We start from the raw sequence: 27,887 nt of genomic DNA, 5'->3' as shown, positions 1-27,887 counted from the left end.
CACAACCCACTAACAAAGGTCATGCAGAACCTGAGCACCATCATGGCAGAAACGCCGGGCCTCATCACTGTCTTCCTTTTAGGATATCTACTCGGCGCTGAATGTGCAGGTTTGTTTCCTTTTCAAAGCTACGTTGAATCTGCTTCTCTTTCAGATACAGAAATGTTTACAACTGTTGTTTTCAACTAACCAAGATTCCATGATTTGACACTATAGTTTCGATTCTAGCAGACAGCATGTCAGCTGGCAAATATTGGCTGTCTGATAACTTCACCTTCATTTTAAAAATGAGCTACATTTACAATGCTTGTGATTCATTTGTATTTAATAGATACAGTTATTCTGATTATTTGACAATGCAATTCCTCTCAAAATTTCTGTGTCCTTGGTTTTAAAAAAAATGAGAGTGGAAAAATCTCTTAACAAAGAAATTGCTGAATAAACAGAAAACCATGTAATTTTGAGATTTTAGACTCACCACCTTGAAATCAAAAGGGGAAACATCAAAACCACAGTGGTCTTATTTACATAAAAAGTATTTCTTGAATCTACATGTGTTTCAATGCTTTAGAACTAGATGGCAAGGCACTGTTATAATATATAAAAGTATACGTTCACTGTTTAATTTCTCAGTTAAAATTGGAAGATCAGCCTTTCTTTATTAAGTTATCTGTTTATTAAGCTTTTCCATGGATGGCAATAAATAAGCTCCTCTGTGAGTTCACATGTCTCAGAACTGTTGTTTAGAAAACCCTAGTACTTACTTAGCAACCTCCTTAGGGGACAATGCAAGCATACAATGGCTAGAAGGAGTAGGAACTTAGTTCATGCAAAGTATAGCACATTGGGTTTTTGTTTGGTTTCTTTTTTGCGACAACAGTGGCTTTCCTCCCCAGGGAGAGGCGCACAGGGAAAAACTTACTGCATTTAGACAAACAGCCTGCTCACTCGGGATGCATTTATCACGCTTACTTGTCAACCTAGTAACATCAACTCCAGGAGCTGACAGTGCCAGGATCAGGGGTGCCAACCCTGGACATTCCCAGAAAACAGGCTGCTCCTCTGGTTCCCACTGCAGACATGATGTCAACTGTGGAATCAGACTGAAAGGCTGAAGTAATGACAGGAAAACGTGAAGGTTAAACTGCTCTAGTAAAGTGGGTAGACTAAGAGATGAAAAATGCATGTTGGACAGCTCATTATGTGGATCATAAAGTCAGGTCATTCAACACACTGCACCATATTGACCTAAGTGAGGGCAAAAGAACCTAACACTTTCTTATAAATTAGTGGTAAGGGGATGGTGGGCATCAGAGGACTGCTGCCCACCAGAAGACCTTGAATGATGGCAAAATAATAGAAGAATCAATATTTCAGAGCTGCAGCAATGATGACTAGAAATAATTCTAAAGAAAAGTACTAAGGAGAAAAACAACCGGATTTTAGCATCATTGCGGTCAGGAAGCCAGTGAAATGTTCCCGGTGTGGACAGTATTCATGTAGTCCTGGTGTGGACTGTCTTCTGTTAATATGTCATGGACTTCCAAAAGGAGATGTTGCATGTTCATGACTAGTGCTTTAGTGTGCCGATTTAGAATTGGAAATCAAAATTAGTCTGTGAAATGAATTTGATTTTACTAAATATACAGATCGAAACTGTCTTTCATGCATTCAGATATTACTACATTACTGTTATGGCACCTGGTACCATGACTATCTTGCTCCTCAAGGCTTGCTCCACCTGCTTTTTTACACATCCCAGAACTACCAGTGCAGGGATGGCACAGGCCACAGTGAGCCTGGTCCCCCTATATCAATTATCAATCAAAAAAGAAGCCCCACAGGCTTGCTCACAGGTCAATTTTATGGGGGCATATTTCAAAAGAGGTTCCCTCTTCCAAAATGAATCTGGTTTTTGTCAAGTTGATATAAAAACTAGCCAGAACACACACATCCACCCATCTACACACCCCATATACACATGTGTATGTATAATATCATATATATAATAATATAGAGAGTGCAGTAAAAATAATGACTAATGTCAGCATTTTATGTACATAATAATCCTTACACAGAAAGAGCCACATCCACAGTAATGTAAGTATTCCAGATATTCTGTCTGGTTTGAATATTAACTGTTAGAAGTGAGGCAAGAAAATGGGATGAACTAGATCATAATACTTTTTAAAGGGTCCTACACTAAAAAGATTGAACAGTAGAGAGCAATGTGGAGGTGTAACAAATGTTAAGTGTAAGAAACACACTCCTCCCTGTGTTATAATGCTCAGTCTGGTAACACTCTAGAATTGATGACGCTCCAGGCTAGCGAGTTCAACCTTAGGTCTCTTGCTATCATCCAAAGGAAACAAAAGATTAGAACCTGGACAGTAGCCATAGAAAGAAGATCGACACCAGAAGTGGTAATAATAAAACAGAACTGAAGTGATTCAATAGCCACATGCTCACGAAAGGGTTAGGAGACATACATAGAGTATCTGAAGGGTCGAGTGCAGTGTGTTGATACCAACACAGCAAAGGGTCTGTAGTCTGGCTTTTGACTCTAAATCCAGGGCTAATCCTCTGTTATGTGACAGGAAGCAGCCAGGAAATACATGAAGTCAAAATGATTCTTTACAAGATTGCTACCAATAATCAAAATAATAATTTCCTTGCACAGAGGGCAGAAAGGAAGTAAAGGCACTGGTGCATAACAGACCTGGAGAAAGGAGGAAAGGTCAGAGGAAAAGAAAAAACAGCATGAGAAACTTGGGGGGAAGAGAGTAACCAGGGATACACTGGCTTGTAATTTATCTCAGAAACCCTGTCAACATGATGATGAGTACACACCTTACATTGTTGCTACACCCATTTTATATTTGGGAAAGTTAAGGTCCAGGCATTATGCGTCTTATTTATGTTCACACAGTCAAAAAAAAGTCAAATACATGATTCAAATCCTGTCCTATCTAATTGCAAACCTCGTTTTTCCATTCGTCCATGCTATAAATTAGTACCATCACAGATGTTCTGTATGAGTGACTTGAACCAAGCAAATAAATTGTGGTGGGAACTTAGATATAAATACACAAAGGCACCCATAGGCAATTTGGTGAATCACAAACCTGCCTTGCCTCGAGACTGCCTGGCAAGAAAAGCACGAACAAAGAATGAAAGGAGTTGGGGAAGTTGGCAAGGGAAGAATGATAGGTAGATATTTAAAGTAAATTCAGGGATTGGGGAAGTGTTCCCAAATGGATTCAGAGATCAAGGATGTCAACGGACTAGAGTGTTCCATAAAGGAAATAACAGCCAAAAAATAAGGTAATAAAATTAAGTTCCATTTCTTCTGCCCTCCCTGGGTTTGGTTAATGAAAAACTAGTACTAAATGCCATAGAGAGTTCAGTTTGAAGTATTATCAGCTACATTGATGCTCCCTCTAAGATTTATCTATTATTTTTATTTGTGCATGCATATGAGATTGAGTTTATGTACATCACATCCATGCTGGTACCTATCTATAGAGGCCAGAGGACATCAGATCCTCTGGTACTGGATGTAGTTACAGGCAGTGGTGAGCCACCTGATACAAATACTTATGTGATGTGATGATTATGCAATGGGAATTAAATCCTCTGTGAGGTCAGTGTTATTGATTATGTACATTATATACATACATCAACATATGTTAACATATGCAAATATATGCCTACACATATACATGTATATATGCAGAGGGAGAGATACAGAGAGACAGGAATATATACAAAGAGGCAAGGAGAAGGAAAGGGAAGAAGGCAGAAAATTCAAACTCTTCAGTGCTCAAAAAGGGGGGGGGCTGGAGAGATGGCTCAGTGGTTAAGAGCACTGGTTGCTCTTCCAGAGGTCCTGAGTTCAATTCCCAGCAGCCACATGGTGGCTTACAACTATCTGTAATGAGATCTGGCGCCCTCTTCTGGCGTGTGGGCATACATGGAGGCAGAATGTTGTATACATAATAAATAAATAAATAAATCTTAAAAAAAAAGAAGTGTCCTACAGAGTAGGTAGGCAGCCATACCTAAAAGAAACCACATCATAAATTTCAGTGAAATATTTCCATCTCTGGAATTTATATACCAACTAAAGACATCATGGTCCTGAAAATAAACTCAATTACTGCATGATTGTTTCTCAATATCCCATGAGAGGCACTAGGGTCCCATCTGCAGCTGGCCTACAGTTGGGATTTTGTTGATGTTGTTGCTTAATACATTTTGGTATAAAATACTCTGATCATCTTTCCCCTGCCCAACTCTTCCTAGATCCTCCCTATCTCTTTACCTACCCAACTTCCAACTTCATGTTCTCATCTATCTATCTATCTATCTACCTATCTATTATCTATTTATCATCTATCTATTTCCCAAAACAAAAACAAAATAAAACAGAAATCAAAACAAATAAAAACAGGCTTCTGTTCTTCACCAGATATTTGTTTCAAAGTCACTGGGAGACTAGTCCTGGAAGCAGCCCAGTCAGGGTGATGATGGATCACCTTGAAAGGATCCTGCACTGAGCTATTTGCAAGTGATGACGAAGTGTGAAGTTACTGCTTATTTGAGAACTTTCTTTTTCATCCGAAGTTAAATACAAATATGGCTGAAAATGTGACCTTTTATTATTGGAGCGCTACTGACTCAAAGTAAAATTGAATATTAATTCCTAAATCTCAATGTGTATATAGTACTATGAGAACATTGCAGATTTTGGTTCCATGTCCCAAAGAGAAATTAGCTTTAGAATTACTTGGATTGAAAACAAACCTTTTCTTAAAAGATATAGTTCATTTTCAGAGTGTTCTCTCTCTCTCTCTCTCTCTCTCTCTCTCTCTCTCTCTCTCTCTCTCTCTCTCTCTGCATCTCCCTCTCCCTCTCCCTCTCTCTTAAAACTAAAGAAAGGTTCTTTTAAATTTCAGTTTTCCTTGATCGTGAAAATGCCACCAAAATTCTTATCCGTCCAAAAAGATATAATTCAGGGAAACTGGAGGAGTTTGTTCAAGGAAACCTTGAGAGAGAATGTATAGAAGAAAGGTGTAGTTTTGAAGAAGCACGAGAAGTTTTTGAAAACACTGAAAAAACTGTGAGTATACCCACATCATACCAGAGCAATATGTCCCCAAGCAAAATATGGAAACTTTCATTTAAAAAAGGGAGTGAAGGACTAGAGAGATGGCTTAGTGTCCTATTCCAGAGGACACAGGTGGGATTCCAAGGATCCACATGGAAGCTGACAAACATCTCTAACTACAGATCCAACACCCTCTTCTGGCCTCTGTGAGTACTGCATGCATATGTATGCATGAAGCCAGAACACCCATACGCATAAAACAAAATGAAAACTATTTTAAACCAATTTTTAAAAGAAAGAATATTGTATATGAAATCTTAAATTGTCAGTACATATTAAATCACAAATGTTATAAAATAAAATGAATCCACATCAAAAATTCTTTAAACTATCATTAAGTTATCCTCTTTTTTCTTACAGACTGAGTTTTGGAAGCAGTATGTTGGTAAGCAATTCATTTTATTTCCAAGCTGCTCTATGAGACATTTGAGAATTGGGCTTTTTTTCTTTATATAAGTAGAGGTTGCAAAGTCTCAGTAACAAACTATAAATGTAGAAAGAAAGCAAAACAATTGCATCTCGGAGCTAAATGACAGTTCGCTGTCATTAGTGGAGTTAAAGATGCTGACTGCCAATGTTTTTTATGTTTAATCCTAATCATTGGGATAGTCTTCAATACCCTCCATGGCTTGACTGTTCAGCCCTACCTGTTGCCTTTCTGCCCACCTCTACTGCTACTCTCACTCCACAAGGGGGCCCCGCACATCCCATGTAGATTAGATCTATATATTTCTCTCTTAGGGTCCTCAGTGTTGCCTAAGTTCTCTGGGCTTGTGATTTGTGGGCTGTTTATTTGACTTTCACTTACTGATCAGATTGAGGGAAGTCCGGGAAGGAACTGAAGATGGAGCAATGAAAAGAACTGCTTACTGGCTTGCTCAACTATGCTTCTTACACAACCCACGTGGAGCTGGGCCCTCCAACATCAATCATTAATCATGAAGATGCCCCACAGAGCTGCCCACAAGCCAGTTTGATGGAGGCATTTTCTCAGTTGAGATTCTTTCTTCTAAGATGGCTTTGGCTTTTGTCAAGTTAACAAACAAACAAACAACAAAATGTTCAGCCAGCATAGATGAAAACCTGAGTTTAATCTTTGTCACCCAGCAGTTTTGTTATTTGTGTGTATTTGGCATAGTTTCGGGACTGACCATTTTATACTAGATAGCCAATAAAGAAGGATGATTCTTAGAGAGGTAGTTCTCTCTCTCAGCAGTTGCCTGTCTCTCAGCAGTTGCCTGTAAGTCTTTGTCTAGGATGGAGACTTTTTCCCCTCCCACATTAACATGTCCATTAATACTGCCTTTGTCTAGATCTTGTTTATGTAGCCATTTCTAGGAGAGACTATTTCACAGCAGATAGTCTGGCTCTTACAATCTTTTTGTTCCCTCTTCTGTGATGCTCACTGAGCCATAGATACAAATGTATTTACTGGGTCTGTCCTCCCCACGATCCATTGATCTCTGCATTGTGGTCAGTGGTGTTTTCTGTGATTGTCCCCATTTGCTGTACAGAGAGTCTTCTTTGATGAAGGGTGGTGGTAGCCACACTTGCCGGGTAACTACACTAAGGATGGGATTTAGGATAAAATTAGAAATTATTCTCGTGCGGCAGAGTGGTAGTAGTAGATTCTCTTCTAAGATCTATTAGTTTAATAAACCTGAAATTATACATACAAAGAACAGAAAAGGGCCTAGTAGGATGTAGTTAAATATTTTTGCATGAATATGCATGCATGTATGTATGTATGTATGTATATTTAGCAATAATAATCAAAAAAAGATTATCAATCACCCAGGATTGACTTCTACATACATGGACACACACACACACACACACACCAAAGAAGCAAAACTCATATCAGCTTTTACTTTAGCTACACTTGAACTCTTATGATTCCTTCACACTGTCAATTAACATACAAACCAGCCCAAGCCCCTGCCCTAGTCCCAGCCCCTGCCCTAGTCCCAGCCCCTGCCCCAGTCCCAGCCCCAGCCCCTGCCCTAGTTCCAGTCCCTGCCCTAGTCCCAGCCCCTGCCCCAGACCCAGCCCCTGCCCCAGACCCAGCCCCAGTCCCTGCTCTAGTCCCAGCCCCAGCCCCTGCCCTAGTCCCAGCCCCAGCCCCAGCCCCAGCCCCAGCCCCAGCCCCAGCCCCAGCCCCAGCCCCAGCCCCAGCCCCAGCCCCAGCCCCAGCCCCTGCCCCAGCTCCTGCCCTAGTCCCAGCCCCTGCCAGGTCCCAGCCCCTGCCAGGTCCCAGCCCCTGCCCCAGCCCCTGCCCCTGCCCCGTTCCAGCCCCTGCAACATATTTTGAAGTTGGGCAATGGCTTTCTCGGTGAGCTAGATACATTGTTTGCTATACCTTGATCACAAACACCCATGAAACACCAAGGGCATACTTCTGCCTTTACTATTTTCACTACCAAAACCTAAACAACACAAACAAGCACAGAAAAGGAACAAAAAAACCCATACCTGTTTTCACATGTCGTTAAGATTCCATGAAACTAGCCTGTACTACTCAGAAATAGCCTGGACCCAGGCTCCTAATTGCTGTGTCTTTCTCTAACATGGTCTCATCAGACAAAGAGCCTGAATAAACCAGCATCTGTCAGGCACCTTGTAGAGTACAGCTCACAGAAGCAGTCTACAGAATGCCTAGCACATTTAACAGTCACACAGTCCCATGTGTGAAGTGCTGTGAATTCTACTTCACAGAGAAGGAAACAGGCATAGAAGGGGTAAGGGATTTGCCTTGGGTTACCCAGTTGGGGAGTCACAAGACCTGGAAGAGAATCCAAGTTCTCTTATCAGCCCCTTTCTTTCAGTATAACACCTCATGACCTTGAAATCTGAATGTTATTATTCATTAAATAGGAACCTAGTAGTCTATTGTTGCTGTTGCTGCTGTTGCTGCTGCTGCTGTTGTTGTGGGTTTATTTCTTTTCATTTGATATACATAAATATTTTGTTTGTATGTATGTATTGCACCATGTGTGTGCCTGGTAACCACAGAGGCAAGAAAAGTGGCATCAGATCCCCTGGAACTGGAGTTATAAACTGTAATAAACAACCATGTGTGTGGTGGGAACTGAACCCAGGTCCTCTGAAGGAGCAGCAAGTGTCCTTAACCACTGAGCAACCTCTCCAGCTCCAAAACCCAGCAGTATTAAAAGAGGATCTCACTTGCTTTGTCTTGTCTACTGTTGTCTTTGACCCTACTAACTATGGTTTTCTCCTGGTCTATAGTACACAAAGATAGGAACCCAAAGGAGAACTAAATGCAAAATATAATGACACTCATTTTGAAGATATGTCTCAGTAAATGAGTTTCCTGTGTGGCTGGCTGCAAGCCCAGACCCTTCCACTGAAACACCCTAAATAATTCAGATTCATTGGTCTATAATATAAAGTGCAAATGTAGCTCGTTTTTAGACCAGTTCTGAACATCAGTAATAATAAACCAGAGATAATGTATTTTGTTTTTATAGAATTGGAACAAATTGCAGTATCTGTGCAAAAGCACATTGGATCAAGGGGCAAAGAGGGCAAGGTCTAATTTTTACAGCAATCCAATTTTCCGGAGAGTTTATTTCTGAAAAGGATTCTATTCCCTTAGTCAACAGAACATAGACACATGCTCCTATCAGACAGTAGGGAAAGAATGTGAGAATCTACACAATTATGTACCCAGGACTTTGGCTGAATATAAGTATGACTAATAACTGGAAATTTCTCTTTGATTCCTCCTTTTTTCTCTCTTTGATCTTTGATACCATTTTAGCTCATTGTTTCCTTCTTATAAGTGGAGTCCTACAGGCCTTGTTAGCAATTTTTCTATAGTTCAAAATGAATAGCTCTCTACTTCTGGTTGGATTCACCATCTCCCTATAAAGGTTTCTTAATAGTTTGAATGGAGGCCAAAAACTAAGGAAGAAGACTTAAAGGTTTCTTTCTGTCCCCTCTTGCCTATTCCTTCTTCCTGTTTTGTTTGTTTGTTTGTTTGTTTTACTGTCATTGTCTTCAAAGACTGTAATAGTAGAAACTTCAGAAAACAGAATGGAGACAGCAAATCTATTCATAAAGCACATCCAACAGTACCTTTAAGCTTCTGATGATGTACTGACCATGGCTGTACACTCAGAACCTAACTGGTAGGCAGACGACTATCTTTAACCTTCTGGCACCTTCCCTGTTCTCACAGACTTTTGCTTCATATGATGGGTAAGTTGATACATTTGCCCTGTACCTGTACTATCAGTTCCTTGAATGAAACCATCTTTATTGTCTAACACAGCTTACTCTGCAATACCTACAATAAAATGTCCTCATATGAAATATAAATAGTTAATTATTGAAGTGGATCAGTTTGATTTGATTTACGGTTAACCTGTTTCCATTCCATCAAGAAACATGAACAACCTCTCTTGTTGTCTGCTCATATAGTAATTTCCATGCAAGCATATCTTCCCTCTTCCTTTGAATTGAATAAACTGTGTATGTCTCCCTATGTGCAACTTTCAGGATGGCATTGGCCTTTGCTTCAGTGGATTTTAGAAACTCAGAAAAACAAGTACATCACTTGCCCATATGCAGTTAGCTTGCAGCACAGTGGTTCTTCTCTGACCCTAAAATCAGACATCTATTCAGAGGAGGACTGGGCATTCTAAGCAATTTATCTGATAATTCAATTTTCTAACCTGTCTTAAAGATGGAGATCAGTGTGAGTCAAATCCTTGTTTAAATGGTGGAAAATGCAAGGATGATATTAATTCCTATGAATGTTGGTGCCAAGCTGGATTTGAAGGAAGGAACTGTGAATTGGGTAAGTAACATTTTTATCATTCATGGTTCAAAGTTTCCTTCTTAAACCAGATGAAACAGGAAATTGAAATATGTGTATACCATACATTTCTCCTAAAACAAACTTTCAAAGCTTATAAGCATTCACGTTCTCTGTAGTCGGTTTTCAGGGTATGAATTCAGTCTAGTATTGGGAGGTAATGTTCCATTCCCTTTACTTATTAATCCTTAATACAGTCATATGTGCTCAGTACCATTATTACCCCCATTTTAGGAACATTAGAAGAGTGCAGCACAAACAGAAGAGGTATAAATGGTTGAGCCAGGAAGTGAACTTCAGCTGAACTGTGCACAAAACTGCACCCATAAAATGATTTGAACTTGTGGCTGAGTCGCTTTTGATTTAGGCTGTGGAAATAGATAGTCTATATAGATCTGTGCATGACAGGTCCCAATGTAATAGGAACTCTTCCAGATGGATAAAGCATTTTATATGTTAAATTTGTTATAAAAAATCAGAGATTGTTCCTCAATTCGACAGTATTGATTATATCAAAGAGGAATGGGGAAAAAGTAACTTGCAAATGTGAGGTTTTGTTTACCTTTTCATTGCCTAGAATCTTTCTTTTTTTGAGATATTTGTGATTTGAGCAGTAAACCCCAAAGTCCTCTACCTACTGATTACTGCCTCTGGATGTAGTATTGCTGGCATTGTGGCTGAGAGAAGCACATGGTACCAAGAAAAGACTTTGTAGTCTGAAATTCTAGGAGAATAGATGTGCAATCCAAGGGAAGGAATTTAACAGCACAGGTTTCATGGCTAAGGATAAAGAGTAGAAAAGTATCAGGACACTCTTAAGGCTATATAGCCATCTCTCTGACAGATGAACAAGGCAGGAGATGAAATGAAAGGCGGCAGCTGCACTTGTCCTATTGAGAAAGGGGATAAAAGTCCCTGAAAGATTGTTCAGGACCAAGAGAAAGTTCATTGATCATCTTCCTTTGAGATCTGAAAGATCTCAGAATGAAAAGAAAAGTTGAAAGGACAAAGGAATTTAAAAAGAAAGAATGAATGCAAGCGGGTGAACTAATATACTCAGGCTGGACTCCCATTTGTCTAGGGTCCCTGGTGTAGCAATAAACCACAGCTTGAGTTTCCCCTCCTGGGGCTGTGTTAATTGGCTCAAGATCTCTGAAGTGCCATTTGTTCTGAAAGATTATAATTTCAAATTCAGACTTACTTAGTGAAATCCAGTCCTCCTATTCCAGGTATATACAGGAATACTTTGAGTAGTTACTCATTATTGCCTCAAATGCTGAAACTATTGGAGTGAAGGGAATAGATAACTCAGGCTGTCATAATTGAAGGACACAGTGTAGTAGATGATCATCGCAAGCATAAAGGTTGGGATGGAGAGGTGGTTCAACAGTTAAGAGCATTGGCTGCTCTTCTAGAAGACCAGTTCGGTTTCCAGAACCTATATGGTGCCTCACAACTAGCTGTAACTACAGTTTCAGGAGATCCAAAGTTCTTCTTCAGCACCCGCAGGCACCAGACATGCCAGGGGTACATAAATTTACATGCATATAAAACTTGCCCATGCATATAAAAATATAATGATGAAATAATTGTAAAACCATGTCTATCTACTTTGATATATTTATTTTTATTTTATGTTTAAGGATGTTTTTTCAGCACAAATAACTGGGTACCATGTCCATGCAATGCCCAAAGAAGCCAGAAGGTGGCATGGGATCCTCTGGAACTGGAGTTAAAAGTGGCTGTGAGCATCCACGTGGGTTTTAGAAACCTGACTTGGTTCCTCGGGAAAAGCAGCAAATGCTCTTAACCAGTGAGCCAGCTCTCCGGTTCTCTGTCTCATTTTAAAACAGACAGTTTAAAAGGAGCAAGAGAACAGCCTCGAGGAATACGAACATAAGTTCAGAAATGCTCTAACAATTCGAAAGAGGTTATGGTCCATAGAGAAAAAGTTCTGGCAACGTCTCAATGCCCCTTGGTTCCCACGTTTCTGTTTGGCCAGGGCTCTGTAGCTGTACTACAGCCACCGCCGCACTTAGCCTCTGGGGTATATTGATCAGATCCAACCAATTCGATAAAAGGTCTTTTTAAAAAAATCTTTTCAGCTCAGCTGGTTCAGAAACAAAATGGGAATTCTGTCAGAATGCTCTTCATCTCAGACACTAGAGGAGAGCAGCAACAAAGTATATACGAACTCACAATTAAGCTTCTTGCCTCGAGCTGACTGAACGCACCCCTGAGAAGTCATGAGGCAGCACAGCAGCCGGGTGTGTGGGCCCATGCCTCACCCTGTCTAGGAAATGCCTGGATTTCCACTAGTGTGGCCTTTTGATTTCTTTCCCCGCTGTTCATCAGAGCTCTTAGTCCAGGGAGTGGGGAGCAAACATTTGGGGCATGCCTTCTAGTCAGAAAAAAAAAAAAGAATAAATTGGCCCCTGGCTCCCTTTGGCTAGAATAAAGATCTCCGGATTTCCTCTGCTGCAGAAGAAATCCAAATACCCATCACCAGGTAGACCAAGGTCTTCGAGACTCTAGCCACCCTTTCCTCCTAAAGAATCCGAGAAACATTTCCCGACAGAAAAACAGAGTGGGAAGAAAAAAATGCAAACAAAAGAATATTCTCTGAGGTTGTTTTTATGGTTTGGGGGGTTGTTTGGTTTTGGCTTTGTTTTAATTTTTGCAGGACACCACAGACCCAACTTTCTCATTTACTATGCATTTTTTTTTTTTTTGGAATAGGAAAAAATGCTTCGTTTAGCTGAATAGCATCATGTTTTCTGGCAAACCTATTCAACAGAACAAAATTTTGTTAAGGCTCTGGTGAGCAACTTGATGCTGTCAAAACCAAGGAAAATCCAATACCCAACCTAGTGTTTGCCATCTAAGTGCTCAGTAACTGACGAATGAGCTCCGTGCTGCTTCCTGGGTCCTGCTCTATTGACCTCTCCCCTGGAATGTCTTGTGCTGTAATTCTATTTCTAGAATCCTGAGCCTTTGGCCGCAGGCAAAACACTGTTGATGCTACAGCAACACATCCCCCCACGTGCACCAACCAGGCCAGGGATCAAGAGCAGCAGCAACATGCTGGGCCAGAAAGGGCAATGGCAAATAAGGAAATGATTGAGAGGTCTGGTTGCTTAACCAAGGACACAGAAGCAGAATGGAGAAATCACACTGAGTTTACTCATTACCGTCACACTTGCCCTGGACGCAACTAGTCTGTTCTCACCACCCACCTCTGTTAACTTATCACAATCTCCTATTGATGGAACATTTTCTACAAGTGGTATTTGATTTTGGCTGAACACTTTAGTATTGCTTTGTAGCAGTGATACGATAGCAACGAACAAGAAAAGAGCCAGAGATGCTATCAACAATCATGAGGGAAAAGGTTCTAAAAACTAACTAAATGCAAAAGACCAGATGCCATCTTTTTTATCATGCACTTAGTGGATTATTGGTAGCAAAAATGAAATCTCAGGTTGGTTCCTCTATTCCCTTTCCCGATAACAGTTAATTTTCCTCTCCTGATTTACTGGGCTACCAGTAAGCACTATGAACTATTTATCACATGAACTTTAAACAATTAAAATAAATAAACATATGGAAATGATGCTGAATATGGAAGCAATATGTAAATATCAGTTGTGTTTATGCCAGAATAAACGGAAAATAAGTTGTGGAACAGAGTGAAAATGAAGTGCTTAGTAATAAAAGAAAGATGTACAAGTACTCTAAACACACTCTGTACAACCGCACACACACATGCACATTCGTATTTTTAAAAAATAATAGAATAGATGGATAAAATTGTATTAATACAATGGCCTACTACACAGAAATATAAAGGAAGTATTGCTATACAAAAGCACATAGATGAATCACACAAATACATTCCTAAAAGAGAAGAATATATATATTGTTTACATGAAGTTCATGAACTACCAAAGTCATTTACCATGTTTGAAGCCCAGGCAGTGATAGAGTCTGTAAAAGAGGAAGGGTAGCATGATTGGGAGGGAACATTAAGGGACTTGTGTGGGTTGATAACACCGTATGCATTAACCTGTGTGGCATTTGAACCAGTGTTATATGTCAATAAATAAGCGTCTAGTCGTACCTCATGATTATGTCAAAGTACAATATCGAATTATTTGATCATACGCAGAGTCAAAATATTGCCAACACCATCTTCATGAATTACTGAGAATGTTATTTTACCTCATATTCTACTCTTAGCTCAAGGCTTCCAGATTGTTTCAACTAATATTTAACACACACGTGAGCCAATAGTTCTGTGTATTTTTGAAATATATATTAGATAAGACATTAGTTTTCTTCTTTTCTTTTAGATGCAACTTGTAACATTAAAAATGGCAGGTGCACGCAGTTTTGTAAAAATGGTGCTGATAACAAGGTAATTTGTTCCTGCACTGAGGGATACCAACTTGCAGAAGACCAGAAGTCCTGTGAACCAGCAGGTCAAAATCTAAATAAGTTGTTTAACAAAAATCTGTGCTTAAATCTTTAACACTTAAACTATCTTATTTTAGACTTTTAAAAAAGATTTATTAATTTTTATCACTTTATTAATATATGAGTGTCTTGTGTGCATGCATGTATTATACAAGTGTGCAATGCCCATGGAAGTAAAAAGAGGGCATCAGATCCCCTGAAGTGGAGTTACAGAGGCTGAGTGAGTAACACGGGTGCTTCACTAACCCTCCATAACTCTAGTTATAACCCAGATTCAGGCCCTCTGCACAAGCAGTGTTCCTAACCACTGAGAAATATCTTCAGCCCCCAAAATACCTTATTTCAATACTTACTTGTATCTACTCCTTTTTGAAACTGAACGAAAGATTAGTAGCTTGAAATGAACAAACTAATTTTCCAAATGGAACCAGCACTTAAATTCAATAATTATGTACAGACTGAATTCTTTTTTGGGACCATGTTTTTTCTCTGATTTCTGTATCACAAAGAAATGGACTTGTGCGATATCTATGTGCAATATTTGAGATTCAGCAGATCTAACTACTAATATACTACCAAAGCATAAAAGTCAAATAAATACTTGGCTGATTAGCAAATTTCTAATGAGAAGATGCTAAGTGTTAAGTCTAAGTCTGTTGGATCCATTAAAATTACTTCCTGACTTGAGTCATAAACTGGGGTTCTATACTTTCTGTCAGACTGGGATCCGGCAATAGTTTATGCTTTCCTAGACTGAGCCACACAGTCTTTACAGTAAAGGGCAGAGTAATGTTTCACAGTTGTGTGAGCGTGCCACCATGTTGACAGATAATTGTTATGTTTCAAACAGCTCCATATTCATTGGTTACCTCTGAAGCCATAATTTTGATTTGGGGAGGAGGGAGACAAGCTTTGTAAGACTAAAAGTAAGAAAGTAAAATGCCTGATGTGCAAACATGAGGACCTGGGTTCAGATTCCCAGTGCATAAAATCCATGGCCCCAGCACTGAAGGGAAAGATAGGACCAGTCAGAAATAGTGAGCTCCAGGTTTGGTGAGAGGCCCGGTCTCCAAAAGCAATTTATAAAGCAGAGAAATAAATGAAGACACTTGATGTCCACCTCTGACTTCCACACATGCAGGCTTGGGCATTCATACCCACACACATATACCACACCCACAAATAAAAAAAAAGAAGAACAATTTTGAAGCAAGCCAGGTACAGTTTCTCTTACGTTTTCAAAGCAAGATCTTTGATTAAATTGGTACATTAAATTATGAACCATTCCTCTATAGCTGTGGGCTTGATACCTATCTCAGCAATGTACCAGGCAGAGGAAATTAAAGACAGGCCCAGCATACAAGAGTGTGTCTGCTACAAGCAAAGTGAAGAGTCTCAGATGCTTCACCTTCTGCCTGCTTCTTTACATACATTGCCTTATGCACAGCTTATCTTAGAAGTGTGTGTGTGTGTGCGTGTGTGTGTGCGTGTGTGTGTGTGTGCGTGCACATAACACTAAAAAGGCTAACTTCCAATGAAGGCAGCTGGCACTGGAGCTTAGCCCTTAGAAGCCTTTCTATGTTCTAAGAGAGAAAAATTAAAATTGAAAAGCACCTCCAACTATTAAGAGTTCCATTTGAATGTAGCCTTACTTTAGCAGCGTAAGTAGGGCAAACCTAAAATAAGTTGCTCTGCCTTTTCAAAGATAACAGTCCTTTTTCTCAAGACATTGTTGATCCTGTATATTTATGCATAAGTATTTTAAACTAATTTTCTGTTTTTTCAACCACATACTGTCTCCATGATACTTAACCATAGCTGATTGCTATAGAAATGTCTGCTATAAGAGATGTAACTGGGATGAGAGGGAAACATGAAAATGAAGTGTGAGGTGACTTTGTTTGACTAAAAAATGCCATTCTGGTGGTCCCCAGTGTATTAGTAGCTAATTTGTTGGAAAATAAATTAAAGCAGGGGTAGGGGGGAAAGATAGTCAGATCCAAGTAAATATGGCTTTGGTTATCATATTTGTAACCTATACCTATTTGGTAAATTTTCAACAAACACAATTGAATCACAATGATCTCTCTTCAAAAATTCCATGCTGGAATCTCTGCTGGTCTATAAAAGAAAGCCTGCTAGTAACAGTCAGTAGAAGCTCCTTTTACCTTATCCTAAAAGGAAAGTTACACCGAATTCCTTCCAGATTTCCATTAGATGAAAGGAAGACTTTAACTAAGAAGCGAGGGAGATAGGAATTAGATTTGATTTCATAACACCTATTTTATTTCCATGAAGATGGTGGATTCCAGAGCTGAATGCTCTCACCCATGGAAGTTTTAAAAACTTTGCATAAAAATAATACGGTCGGCCTTTTAGTTTCCTTCAGCGTTGATGGGCCTACTTCTCCAAAGTGACAGCAATGAATGAGTTTCCTTCTCAATTTTTGTCATGTAGTTCCATTTCCCACTGTGAAAAATCAGAATAATGTTCTTTTTTTCTATTTCTGTAGTTCCATTTCCATGTGGAAGAGTTTCTGTTTCATACGGTTCTAAGCTCACCCGTGTAGAAACTAGTTTTTCTGATATGGGCTTTGAAAACTCTACTGAAGCTGACTTCATTCTGGATGACTTCACTAACAGCACCATTTTGGATAACAGCACTGAAAATAGTGAACCATTGGATGACTTCCGTCGAGTTGTTGGTGGAGAAAATGCCAAACCAGGCCAAATCCCTTGGCAGGTACTCTCTATTGACAGTGTGTTTAAAAGCCCAAGCTCAGATGGCAAGAGAGAGGCCAGATGAGGAACAGTGCTAGGACATTAGAAAGACCTATGGGGATTTTGAGATGTATTTAGGCAGATTTCACCACTCAGCAAAATAAAAACCCCTATACGTAAGCATCTGGTGGAAGGCATGTCTGGGGACGACTACCAGACAGGGTCAAAAAGGATTTCTGTACCAAACAAATAACACAGTAGGATTCTGAACAACTGCTCAGCAATAACGATGCTCACAAATGAGCTCTCTCTCTCTCTCTCTCTCTCTCTCTCTCACACACACACACACACACACACACACACACACACACACATACACACACACACACACACACACACACACACTGGGACTGGGACTCACAGAACACCTTCAGCCCCTGGGGGGAGAAATTTAGTAAAGAAGTCCCTAGGCCCAGACAACCCGTGAGAAATAGAGAAAAAAACTCACATGGAAAGGGTGAAGGCAAAATAGTTTCCTGGAATAAACATACGAGACCTGATCTACTGCCACGTTTCTCTGAGACTGGCAGTATGTCCAGATCACCAAGAATTTGTTAGGCATGCACTCTCACACCTCATCCAGTTCTCACTGGATTCGAACCACTGGAGGGAGAGGCTCAGCAAGCTGCTGGGGTCAAAGAAGCACTCCAGGTCATTCTGATGTATACTGTAGCTTGGAAAACCATGATTCTAAAGGAAGCATACAGAAACCAGGCCCCAAAATGCCAAATAATCGACTCAATCTGCACAGTCCTCCAAGTGTGTTCTGCACACAAACTGCATATACAGTATTCCCTGTCTGTGTTTTTTTATATATATATTACCAAGAGTTAGCTTAGTAGCAAACCCAGGACTTAACTATACATTTAGACAAAGCATAAGTGATTCCATCTGTGAGGAGAGACAGGCCAACTCCTCCCACCTCAACACAAGGAGCTAGTCAGTTTCTTACAGAAAAGTGGACTGGCCCAGAAGATAATCAGCACATGTGGGCACTGAAATTTACTGGTTAAAAAGATTCAGTTCCTCTGCCACTTCTGCCACACTTCCAGGGAATCTTGGCCACAAGTGTCTGGTGGTTATTCCACTGAACAAGTTAGGTATAAAGAGATTATTTCCATAGTTGCATGTATTTCTGGTGGATAGTAAAGGTCATGGTTTTGTCTAGTTTAAAACTCCTTAGGCCGTGAACATAATTTGGTAGTGATTTCAATGATTTTAATGATCCTTCACACCAAAATATTGTCTCTACTGAAGTATGGAGAAGTATGGAAGTTTTACTGTCAGAAACCGATAGCTTGGACGACACTGCAATCTTCAAATTAGCTGGGCAGGTTTCACATGAGACTTGTTCGAGCAAATGCTTTGGAATTGTTGAGTGGCCAAGTCCTTCTGACGGCAGGAGCAGCAGTCCAGATGAGAAATCCGTGGGCACTCGGGGAGCCTGGTCACCATGTCACCCTCATTTCTCACCTTATTCCTAGGCTTCCACTTCACTTTCCTGGCTAGCGGCAAGAGCCTAAGGGACCTATCAGGACAGGTTGACAGGATTACCTAGGGGTCCTGAGCTGCACGGCTACCCAGTTGAGGCTCAGAATCCTCCCCTCCTCTCCACCCAGGCCAAAGGTGCAAACCAAGCAGAAGAGATCTTTCCTTTTGGTTCTTGTGCAGGGGGATCAGAGCTCCTTGAAAAAGAAGCAGGAACTTGGAAAGAGCACTTCAGGGCATAAGAGGGGAAGCTAGAGCGTTAAGTGCACCACACGGTAACAGAAACACATTTTCTTAGAGACGGTATCTAGCCGACTGAGAAACGAAAACAACTATATAGAAAAGGCTAAGAGCTTGGGAACATTAGGGGGCAGGAAAGGCAAACTGGAACACCCATATTACTAGATTACTTTCATCAACAACTCTAACATAGAGGTTTGAGAAAATAAAAAGGTGCCTTCTAAAGCTTTAATTTAATTTATCTTTTCTCCCACAGTCATGGCAAGTCTGACAGCTCTGAGCATGCGCAAATCTCTTCTGATTTCTGCTAAAGCCTATGTAGCTCCACCTAAGAAATAGCTGCCCTTTTTCAAAGATGGATTTTATCTTAGTTTTGTAGTCTTGGCATAAATATTCTCCTTAAACACCTTCATTTTCCCGATTCTCAGCTTTCCCCAGATGAGTGCCCACGCTACCACTGAAGTGACCTTCACAGATCTACTCCTTCAACCCCATGACAAACAGCAAACTTAAAATATGAATGAGCCAGAGATGTTTTCTTTTACATGACCACCATAGTTCTACAGAAATGGTTTACTTCTCTATGTGTGGTTATGCACACCTTTAGTCCCAACATTCAAAAGGCGGAAGTACATGAGTATCTGTGAATTCGAGACCAGCCTAGTTTGCATACTAAGTTTCAGGACAACCAGGGCTACATGGAGAGACTCTGTCTCAAAAACAAAACAAGAGCAGGTAGTGGTAGCTCACGCTTTTAATCTCAGCACTCAGGAGGCAGGCAAATCTCTGTGAGTTTGAGGGCAGCCTGATCTACAGAGCTAGTTCCAGGACAACCAGGCTATCAAAGAATCCCTGTCTCAAAAAAAGAAAAGAAAAGAAAACCAAAAAAAAACAAAAAGAAAAGAAATGTCTTACTTGAAAAAGACAATCTTTTCGTATTCCTAGCTCAGATTATAAAATTCCAATTCGGTGAAGAAAGTAGATAACACGTGTAATCCCGCCTACATCTACAAAGCTAGTTTTAAAAGACCATTTGAGCTATTAACCTGCAGTATTATTTTATGAAGTACATATCAATGGTCATTGTATTTAATGGTTATAGTTAACCATTATAAACCAAAGTGAATATCCCTTATGTACCCAACAAAATAACCTATTGCCATGAATTTGGTGAACAACAGCCTAGCAAGCAGTACATCATGTATTTTACTTTGTATAATAGAAAATTAGAATAAATGGTGTTATTAAGAAGCTAGAACAGATGACAAAAAATAAGGGTTTTAGTGAACTCAGGGAAAGGCTAGACTGGAATTTAAGGTGCAAAGGAGAACAATGAGACAGCTGCTATTGTGGGCTGCCATTGCCATGGAGAACAGAAATACAAACTTTTATACTTTGTCATTGTGTATAGGTGTGTTGGAGAGGGGGCGGTGATACACAAAAGAAGGCTCCTACTAGACTGTGGCTGTGAAAGTAACTGACAGATCAGAATTCAGATGTCTTGCTCAGATTATATGCTTTCCTATTTTCTCCCCATCATTCTCTGAAGTGGTGCAAGAACTTGCCTTTGGCTAAGCACATAGCTCATCTTCCAAGTAGCTAATATTGAGATAGCTATGATTCTGAGACGGCCAAGCAAGCATTCCAAACCATGCATTTGTAATATTTTAATTGTAAATATATCTTAGTTCCTTTTTCTTGGCAAAGGTGTTCACTAAAATTTCTAATACCAATTAGGGATTGGCAAAGAACACTCTTCAGGCTTAAAAGGACACAACCATATTTCTCAGTCAGGCATTGGAAAACAGCAGAATCTCCAGGCAACATTCCTTTGGGAAAGTCATAGAAAATATGTTATTGTCTATGTGCCCAGGGGCTGGCTATCCTTCACGTTGACCTACCCTAACCCACTAGCTTGGAGGTGTTCAGTAATCCTACAACAGTACCTCAAAGAGAAACAACATTCCATTTCGACATGTTAATTCCACTTCCAGAGAAAGATATGTTGGATTGTAATATTCAGGATAGAACCATGTTGCCCAAATTTCCTTGATGGTAAAATTACTTGGAATCAGAGTCAGTCACTTCATCTTTTGAACTTGTCCAGTGCTCTATAATGAGAAGAGTCTCATATCAAAGGTTTAAGTGGTTTGTATTTATGTTCCATAACAGAAGTATAAGGAGACAATAGAGCATGCGGTGAGGGCCTGGAACCCTGGCTTGTTGCAGTCACATCTGTTTTCACCTCCCATTCTCCTACCCATGATGCCTCATAGAGCCTACCTCTCCCCCACAATTGCCCAGTGACCACTGCCATCCCCCATCTATGGTACTCAAGAAAACTTCTTCTCAGTGCTTCAACCCAAATACCATGGCTGTGCTCCCTTCCTAACACAGTTGGCACAAGCAGAGGGAAAATTGAGGTCAAGTGCACATACTCTATATTATTTGTGGAAAGGTACATAATCACATCACTTCTCTGGACCCAGCACATTCAGAGAGTGAGCAGGAGCTTCCAGGTCCCGTCCACATTCTGACATGGAAGTGCATTTGTTTGGGAATCACCTCTCTCCCTTGATGGCTGTAGTAGACTATAAAGGGAAGACTGGCTTCCCAGCCATTGTTAGGAATGGTGTGAGGACTGTGTGGATCATCTGGAGCTAGCAGACAGTGGGATATCAAGACCACATGTGCTAAACTGCAGACCACTGGGCACCTGTGAAGGCTTGGAATCAACCAGCAAATATCCCCATGCTGGAAGGAATATAAGCCCTAAATAAGCTTTAAATGATGGGTTAGAAAAGCTACCCTAGAAGAAAAAGGAACACTTTCTATTTCAATATCTTCAACAGCAGTTTTATCCTGGCTTTTATCAGATTTTTGTTTCCCATTGACCCTACAAAGCATGTTCCCAGTCTGAGAGAATATTTTTAACCCACAAAGATTACCAAACCATAAGAATCCAGGTTTACTAGCTGTGTAACACTTCTCAAATGTAAGAACTCTAGGAATAGAGTTCCACTTTCTCCAGCACTACCCACAAAATATTCTCATTAAATCTCTATGACCCCCCTCCCAATTATATTCTTATAAAATCTGATTTTGTAAGAAACTGAGATTTTTCTATGCCATTTGGTTCTCAGACCACGTCTAAGATATTCTGAATGCTCAGGAACATAAACCCTATGGCCAGGCAAGTGTGGGTGACACACATATGCCACAGCACACATGTGGAGGTCAAAGGACAACTTGCAGGAATCAGTTCTTTCTTTCCATCATATGGGTCCCAGGGACTGAACTGAGGTCACTAGGTTTGGTGGCAAGCACTGTTACCTACTGTGTCAACACAGTAACACAAGCGGTCATGTATGTTTAAACCTCAGTTTGCTCAGTGAGCATGTATAGAGTAATATTTCATGATGATTGTGTTTTGAGTTACAAATGTGTATGAGTAATACAATCATTAACCTCAAATAATCATTCAATAAATGTATAAAATTAGGAAGATTGTTAAATCTGGGTGGTAGAAATGCTGGTGTTTGTTATATCGTTATTATGTTTTTTCTTCATTTTTGCAATTTTTCAAAATGTAAAGCAATAGCTAAAAAGAGCCAGAGAGCCTGAGAGTGGGAAAGGAAGTCAGAGCATTGTGATAATTGGGTGAGCCCTCAGGACTTTAGGTACAAAGCTCGTGCTTCAGTGTCCAGGACACAGTGGCCATTAAGTAAGTTAAATTTGGGCCCAGAACAAGTCCTTCAAAAGGACATCTGTGCCCCACATGCAAAGGAACCAACACCCCTACCTTTGTCGTGTTTGGGGACAGGTTTAGCTGAAGGGCTACTTAAGACTTAGGCTAAGGGCATCAGTTCACAGAGACTAGTGGGCTTCTGCAAGGAGTTTACTGAATGCTGAGTGTGCCCTCTAGTGTCCACACTTCTCAGCTTTATCTCTGAAGGTGTGGATCAAAAAATGTCATTGTTTACATTGGAACTGAAATTCTCTAAGTTGCTTTAGACATTGATTTGACAAGAAAGAAAGAAAGAAAGAAAGAAAGAAAGAAAGAAAGAAAGAAAGAAAGAAAGAAAGAAAAAGAAAAGAGAGAGAGAAAGAAAGAAATTGATGGTCCTCTTTGTTTGTGCTGTGAATGTGGACAAGAAAGAATGGATTAACCTCTTATCCAATAACATCCATGTTTAAGGTCATACGCCAGACACTTTTGTCCACATTGTCTCAAAGTCAAGCATGGCAAAGCAGACTTTTTAGAACAAGGACAGCCTCCGTCTCTAGCCAGAGGAAGCTGGCTGTGATTAAGGGAGCTGTGATTAAGGAAGCTGGAAGGAACGTGTGAGTCCTGCTGGTGGTCAGCACATAGGTGACTAGGAAATGCAGCCCCTGTGGAGTCTCATTTCATAACATTCTCATTTGGGAGGCTTGAACTCCTGAGAAAACTGGTCAGTGTTTTTCTTTCAAGTGACCTGTAGCAAAGAGATGTCCTCATAGGTCCTCATAGAAGGCAAGAGACTCAATACTGATTAGTCATCCTGAGGCGTTAGTATTTACTCCCATATCCACGGGAGCTCCTTGAAAAGCTTGTACCAGGAGGCTCTAAATAGCATGGCAAAAGGAACTCAAGGGCCCCACATCACACAAAACAGCCACTCATCAGATTTGCCTCACCTGGAGCACTATCCCTGCCTCACCTGGAGCACTATCCCTGCCTCACCTGGAGCACTATCCCTGCCTCACCTGGAGCACTATCCCTGCCTCACCTGGAGCACTATCCCTGCCACACCTGGAGCACTATCCCTGCCTCACCTGGAGCACTATCCCTGCCTCACCTGGAGCACTATCCCTGCCTCACCTGGAGCACTATCCCTGCCACACCTGGAGCACTATCCCTGCCTCACCTGGAGCACTATCTCTGCCTCACCTGGAGCACTATCCATGCCTCACCTGGAGCACTATCCCTACCTCACCTGGAGCACTATCCATGCCACACTAGCTCTCATGCTGCATTCACTTGGAGATCAATACAGAAACAGTCGTTTGGTTTGTGTTCCAGAAACACTAATTCATCTGCAGAGCCGACACTTTCCAGAAATCATCTGCTTCTGCCAGCACCTAACAGCCAACTTTTACCCACTCCCGAAAACAGCATATGTATTCATTTTTCTCTGGATCAGATACCATATGCAGTGAGATTCTTAATTTTATTTCCACAGGTCATTTTAAATGGTGAGGTTAAGGCATTCTGTGGAGGTGCCATCATTAATGAAAAATGGGTTGTAACTGCTGCCCACTGTCTTAAACCTGGTGATAAAATTGAGGTTGTTGCAGGTAAGAAAACAAAATAAATAATAATTGGCAACATCAGCATTATGATGGACATATCATATTGTACAAGGCTCCAATAGAATTGCTACTGAATAAATTGGGCTAATGGTAGCGGGGTTGTAATTTCAAATTCTAACTAATTCCACCTTCCAAGCCCCATATGTCTCTTTGTGAACCCATAAAGCACTCTCAGCATAGTACAATTATTTATTGGTGCATGAATTTCCCCACCCACTGGGTTAGATCATCAAGACTTGGTTGCTAGTGTTCACTGAACCCAAGCCAAATGTAGGCCCATGGGAAATGTGTCTATGCAAAAGACAATAAATCATGAGATTTGTTTTCAACAGGTGATTATAACATTGATGAAAAGGAAGACACGGAGCAAAGGCGAAATGTGATTCAAACTATCCCTCATTACCACTACAATGCAGCTGTTAATAGGTACAGCCATGACATCGCCTTGCTGGAGCTGGATAAGCCTTTACTACTCAACAGCTATGTAACACCTATCTGTGTTGCCAATAGGGAATATACAAACATCTTTCTTAAATTTGGTTCTGGTTATGTAAGCGGCTGGGGGAAAGTCTTCAACAAAGGGAGACAGGCTTCCATTCTTCAGTACCTGAGAGTTCCACTGGTCGACCGAGCCACATGCCTTCGGTCCACAACATTCAGCATCTATAGCAACATGTTTTGTGCTGGTTACCGTGAGGGAGGCAAAGATTCTTGTGAAGGAGATAGCGGGGGTCCCCATGTTACTGAAGTGGAAGGGACCAGTTTCTTAACTGGCATTATTAGCTGGGGTGAAGAGTGTGCCATAAAAGGAAAATATGGAATATATACTAAGGTTTCCCGGTACGTCAACTGGATTAAGGAAAAAACAAAGCTAACTTAAAGAAAAACCTATTTACAAAGGAAATTCACTGGGATTGAAAATAGACCAAGCCCTTTACTAACTAGTCATTTTTTCCAACTCTTGTTAAATATATAAGTTCTAGAAATGCTGGTTTCTCTGTGCAGAGGAAGACCCCATCTAGAATCTATATTGTACTAGATCAAGCAGGTTATCAAATGTAATCACTAGAGAAATAGTTTGGTAGGAGATTTTATTGCTTACCTAAGTCCAGCCCTTGGTAAAATGAGAAAGTGACATTTTCCATGGCACCCAGCAGGAACCCTAGTCCTCAACTTATCCCATTCTCCTCCTTAGCGGCAATCTGTGTTTTAGAGCTCCCTTACCTCTCTCAAATTTATTGATTGTGGATCCAGAATCTTTAGCCCTTTTAAGGCCAGAAGCATACAGGAGCAGCTAATTGGTCAAAACTCATCAAAAGTGCTACTTCCACTCCCTTTTTCCCCCTGAATAACTACATCTTTTCAAACTCCCAACCTCCAAATCAATGTTCCCCTCCCCCACACCCATGCTTCTTCTCCCCAGCCTTTGGAAAAAGAAGACAGTCAGTCTTTTTTAGTGCCCTAATCATATATACACACCCACCAACCCCATACTTTGAATAACATGGGATGAAGTACACTGCTTACAACCATAAGAGGAACTCTCCCTTTGTTACACTATCCAGGATAGTCCCCTAAGAATGTATAATTGGTGATCATGGAGGCCTGACCAGGATAGTTCTGAGAAGGCCAATTCACATGTCATTGCAAGTATAAAAAACAATGACATTGATCAAAATGCATTGCCCCTGTCTGATAAAAAAATAATTCATGGTAATAAAAAGTTAATGATGAACCAGACAGAGTGGTGCATGCCTTTAATCTCAGCACTCAGGAGACAGAGGCAGGTGGATTTCTGAGTTAGAAGCCAACCTGGTCTACAGAGTGAATTCCAGGACAGCCAGGGCTATACAGAGAAACCCTGTCTTGAAGAAAACAAACAAGAAAGAAAAAAAAGTGAATGATGAATTTGGTGCACATAATTGCACTGTGTATAGTAGCATACTGGTAAATATCTGAGCAAGGAGATCTCTTAAAAACAAGTCAGAACCTTATTTGTAACAATTGCTCATTTCTATTGTAGAAATCCCCTTACCTTGGTAGACTTCAAACGATTAGCATGAAGTTATTGGACAAGGAAGTTGAGAAAACATGCAAAATTGATCTTAAAACAGTGCTTTAGTCCACATCTAGCCTAGAACTAGCTGAGTTTTCAAGGACTAGTTTAACAGTGTGTCTCCAGCATTCTCCAGTGCCAATCAACAAGACAACTTGCCTAAGCGAGACAACCAACATAAGGGCCATGTCTCCCACAGCAGGCTCAAGGATAGGAGTCATTGCAAATGGTCAACCAAATGGCCCATTCCCGGTTTTCAGCTCACCAGTGAGCTTTGTTACTATAATTAATCTTGTTATATTGAATTTTCTAGAGGGTTGCTGACAGTCCAACATGTTTCTCACCTGTGACTTAATGAATTTGTATTTTAACTCTAATCTAGATCTCTGTATAAACTTATTTGATATTGAATACTTAATGATGTATAAATGGAACAAATGTCAAACACATGATTTGAACCCTTTGGCTCTGCCACCTGCTCCCACCAAACAAATTGTACTCAGTACTACTGATTTTACTTAAGTTCCACTACTTACTGCCTCTTTTTTGTCTTGCAAGAAGTATCAATAAACATCATTACAAATTTCTCCATTTCTTATTAAATCATTTAGAGGCCTATCCCAAAGAACACAATCATCAAAACCCTGAAAAGAATGCATCTGATGAAATATGTAATACTGCCTTTATGCTCCAATATCCCCCCTCTTCAAGAGATATTTGCATTGTATCTGTAAGCCACATACCCTGTAGGTGGAGGCTGCTCATTTGTTTCCCAGACACACAGACACAAAATAATCACACAGAAACTGTATTAATTAAAACACTACTTGGTCTATTAGCTTGTGCATATTTTTAGCCAGCTCTTACATCTTAAATTAACCCATTTCTATTAATCTGTGTATCGCCATGTGGTTGGTTGTGGCCTACAGGTAAGGTTCCATGCAGAGTCTGCTGTCTGTTTTGTGCGGCCACTGCATGGCTTCTCTCTGACTCTGCCTACTCTTTCCTCCTCTATCTCCTTGGAATTCCTACTCTGCATTGCAATAGGCCGAAAGCAGATTCTTTATTAGCCAATGGTATTCACAGCATACAGAGGGGAATCCCACATCAATACCCTTTGAGGAATTAATATCTCCATTTGTATGAGGGAATTTGAGAGGACACTGTTCAAAACCCTTTGAGATGTTAAGAATGTGTAGCTTTTTTGTTCTTCATTCCTTCAACAAATATTCAAGTAGAAGATCCCTGTGTAGCATTACCAATAATGCTGATTACATTTTTAAATAGGTATATTTGCATCTGAAAAGTTTCTTAAAAGTATGTGAATTACCACTACTGCCTACTGCACTAGGACATAGCAGTTGCCCAATAAATGTTAACTGAAGCTCCAGAAATGGCTCAGTGGTCAAGAGCATTTGCTGCAGCACTTGCTTCTTGTAAATGACCCAGGTTCAATTACCAGCTCCACAACCATTTGTAACTCCA

The 27,887-nt window shown here is 40.4% G+C and overlaps 1 protein-coding gene across 1 annotated transcript; it reads left to right on the top strand.

The window, feature by feature from the left end:
• F9 (coagulation factor IX) lies at positions 1 to 26,989 on the top strand. The gene is made up of 8 exons (XM_048457560.3): positions 1 to 109; positions 4,959 to 5,122; positions 5,531 to 5,555; positions 9,879 to 9,992; positions 14,363 to 14,491; positions 16,999 to 17,228; positions 24,217 to 24,331; positions 24,679 to 26,989. The coding sequence occupies exons 1-8, from the start codon at positions 22 to 24 to the stop codon at positions 25,224 to 25,226; spliced, it is 1,413 nt and encodes a 470-aa protein (XP_048313517.1). The 5' UTR covers positions 1 to 21; the 3' UTR covers positions 25,227 to 26,989.
• Positions 26,990 to 27,887: the final 898 nt, after the last annotated feature.

This window comes from Myodes glareolus, chromosome X (assembly GCF_982192425.1).
Source record: "Myodes glareolus chromosome X, mMyoGla1.1, whole genome shotgun sequence".
Lineage (NCBI taxonomy): Eukaryota > Metazoa > Chordata > Mammalia > Rodentia > Cricetidae > Myodes > Myodes glareolus.
The sequence above is the reverse complement of the archived record's forward strand: the minus strand, read 5'-3'. Positions and strand labels throughout refer to the sequence as shown.

What these genes read in the sequence shown, in the direction of transcription:
- F9 (XM_048457560.3), top strand. Translation starts at nt 22, where the DNA reads ATGCAGAACCTGAGCACCATCATGGCAGAAACGCCGGGCCTCATCACT. An exon ending in AGGAAGGAACTGTGAATTGG is followed by an intron (nt 9,993 to 14,362) that starts GTAAGTAACATT and finishes CTTTTCTTTTAG; the next exon opens with ATGCAACTTGTAACATTAAA. An exon ending in GAAGTCCTGTGAACCAGCAG is followed by an intron (nt 14,492 to 16,998) that starts GTCAAAATCTAA and finishes CTATTTCTGTAG; the next exon opens with TTCCATTTCCATGTGGAAGA.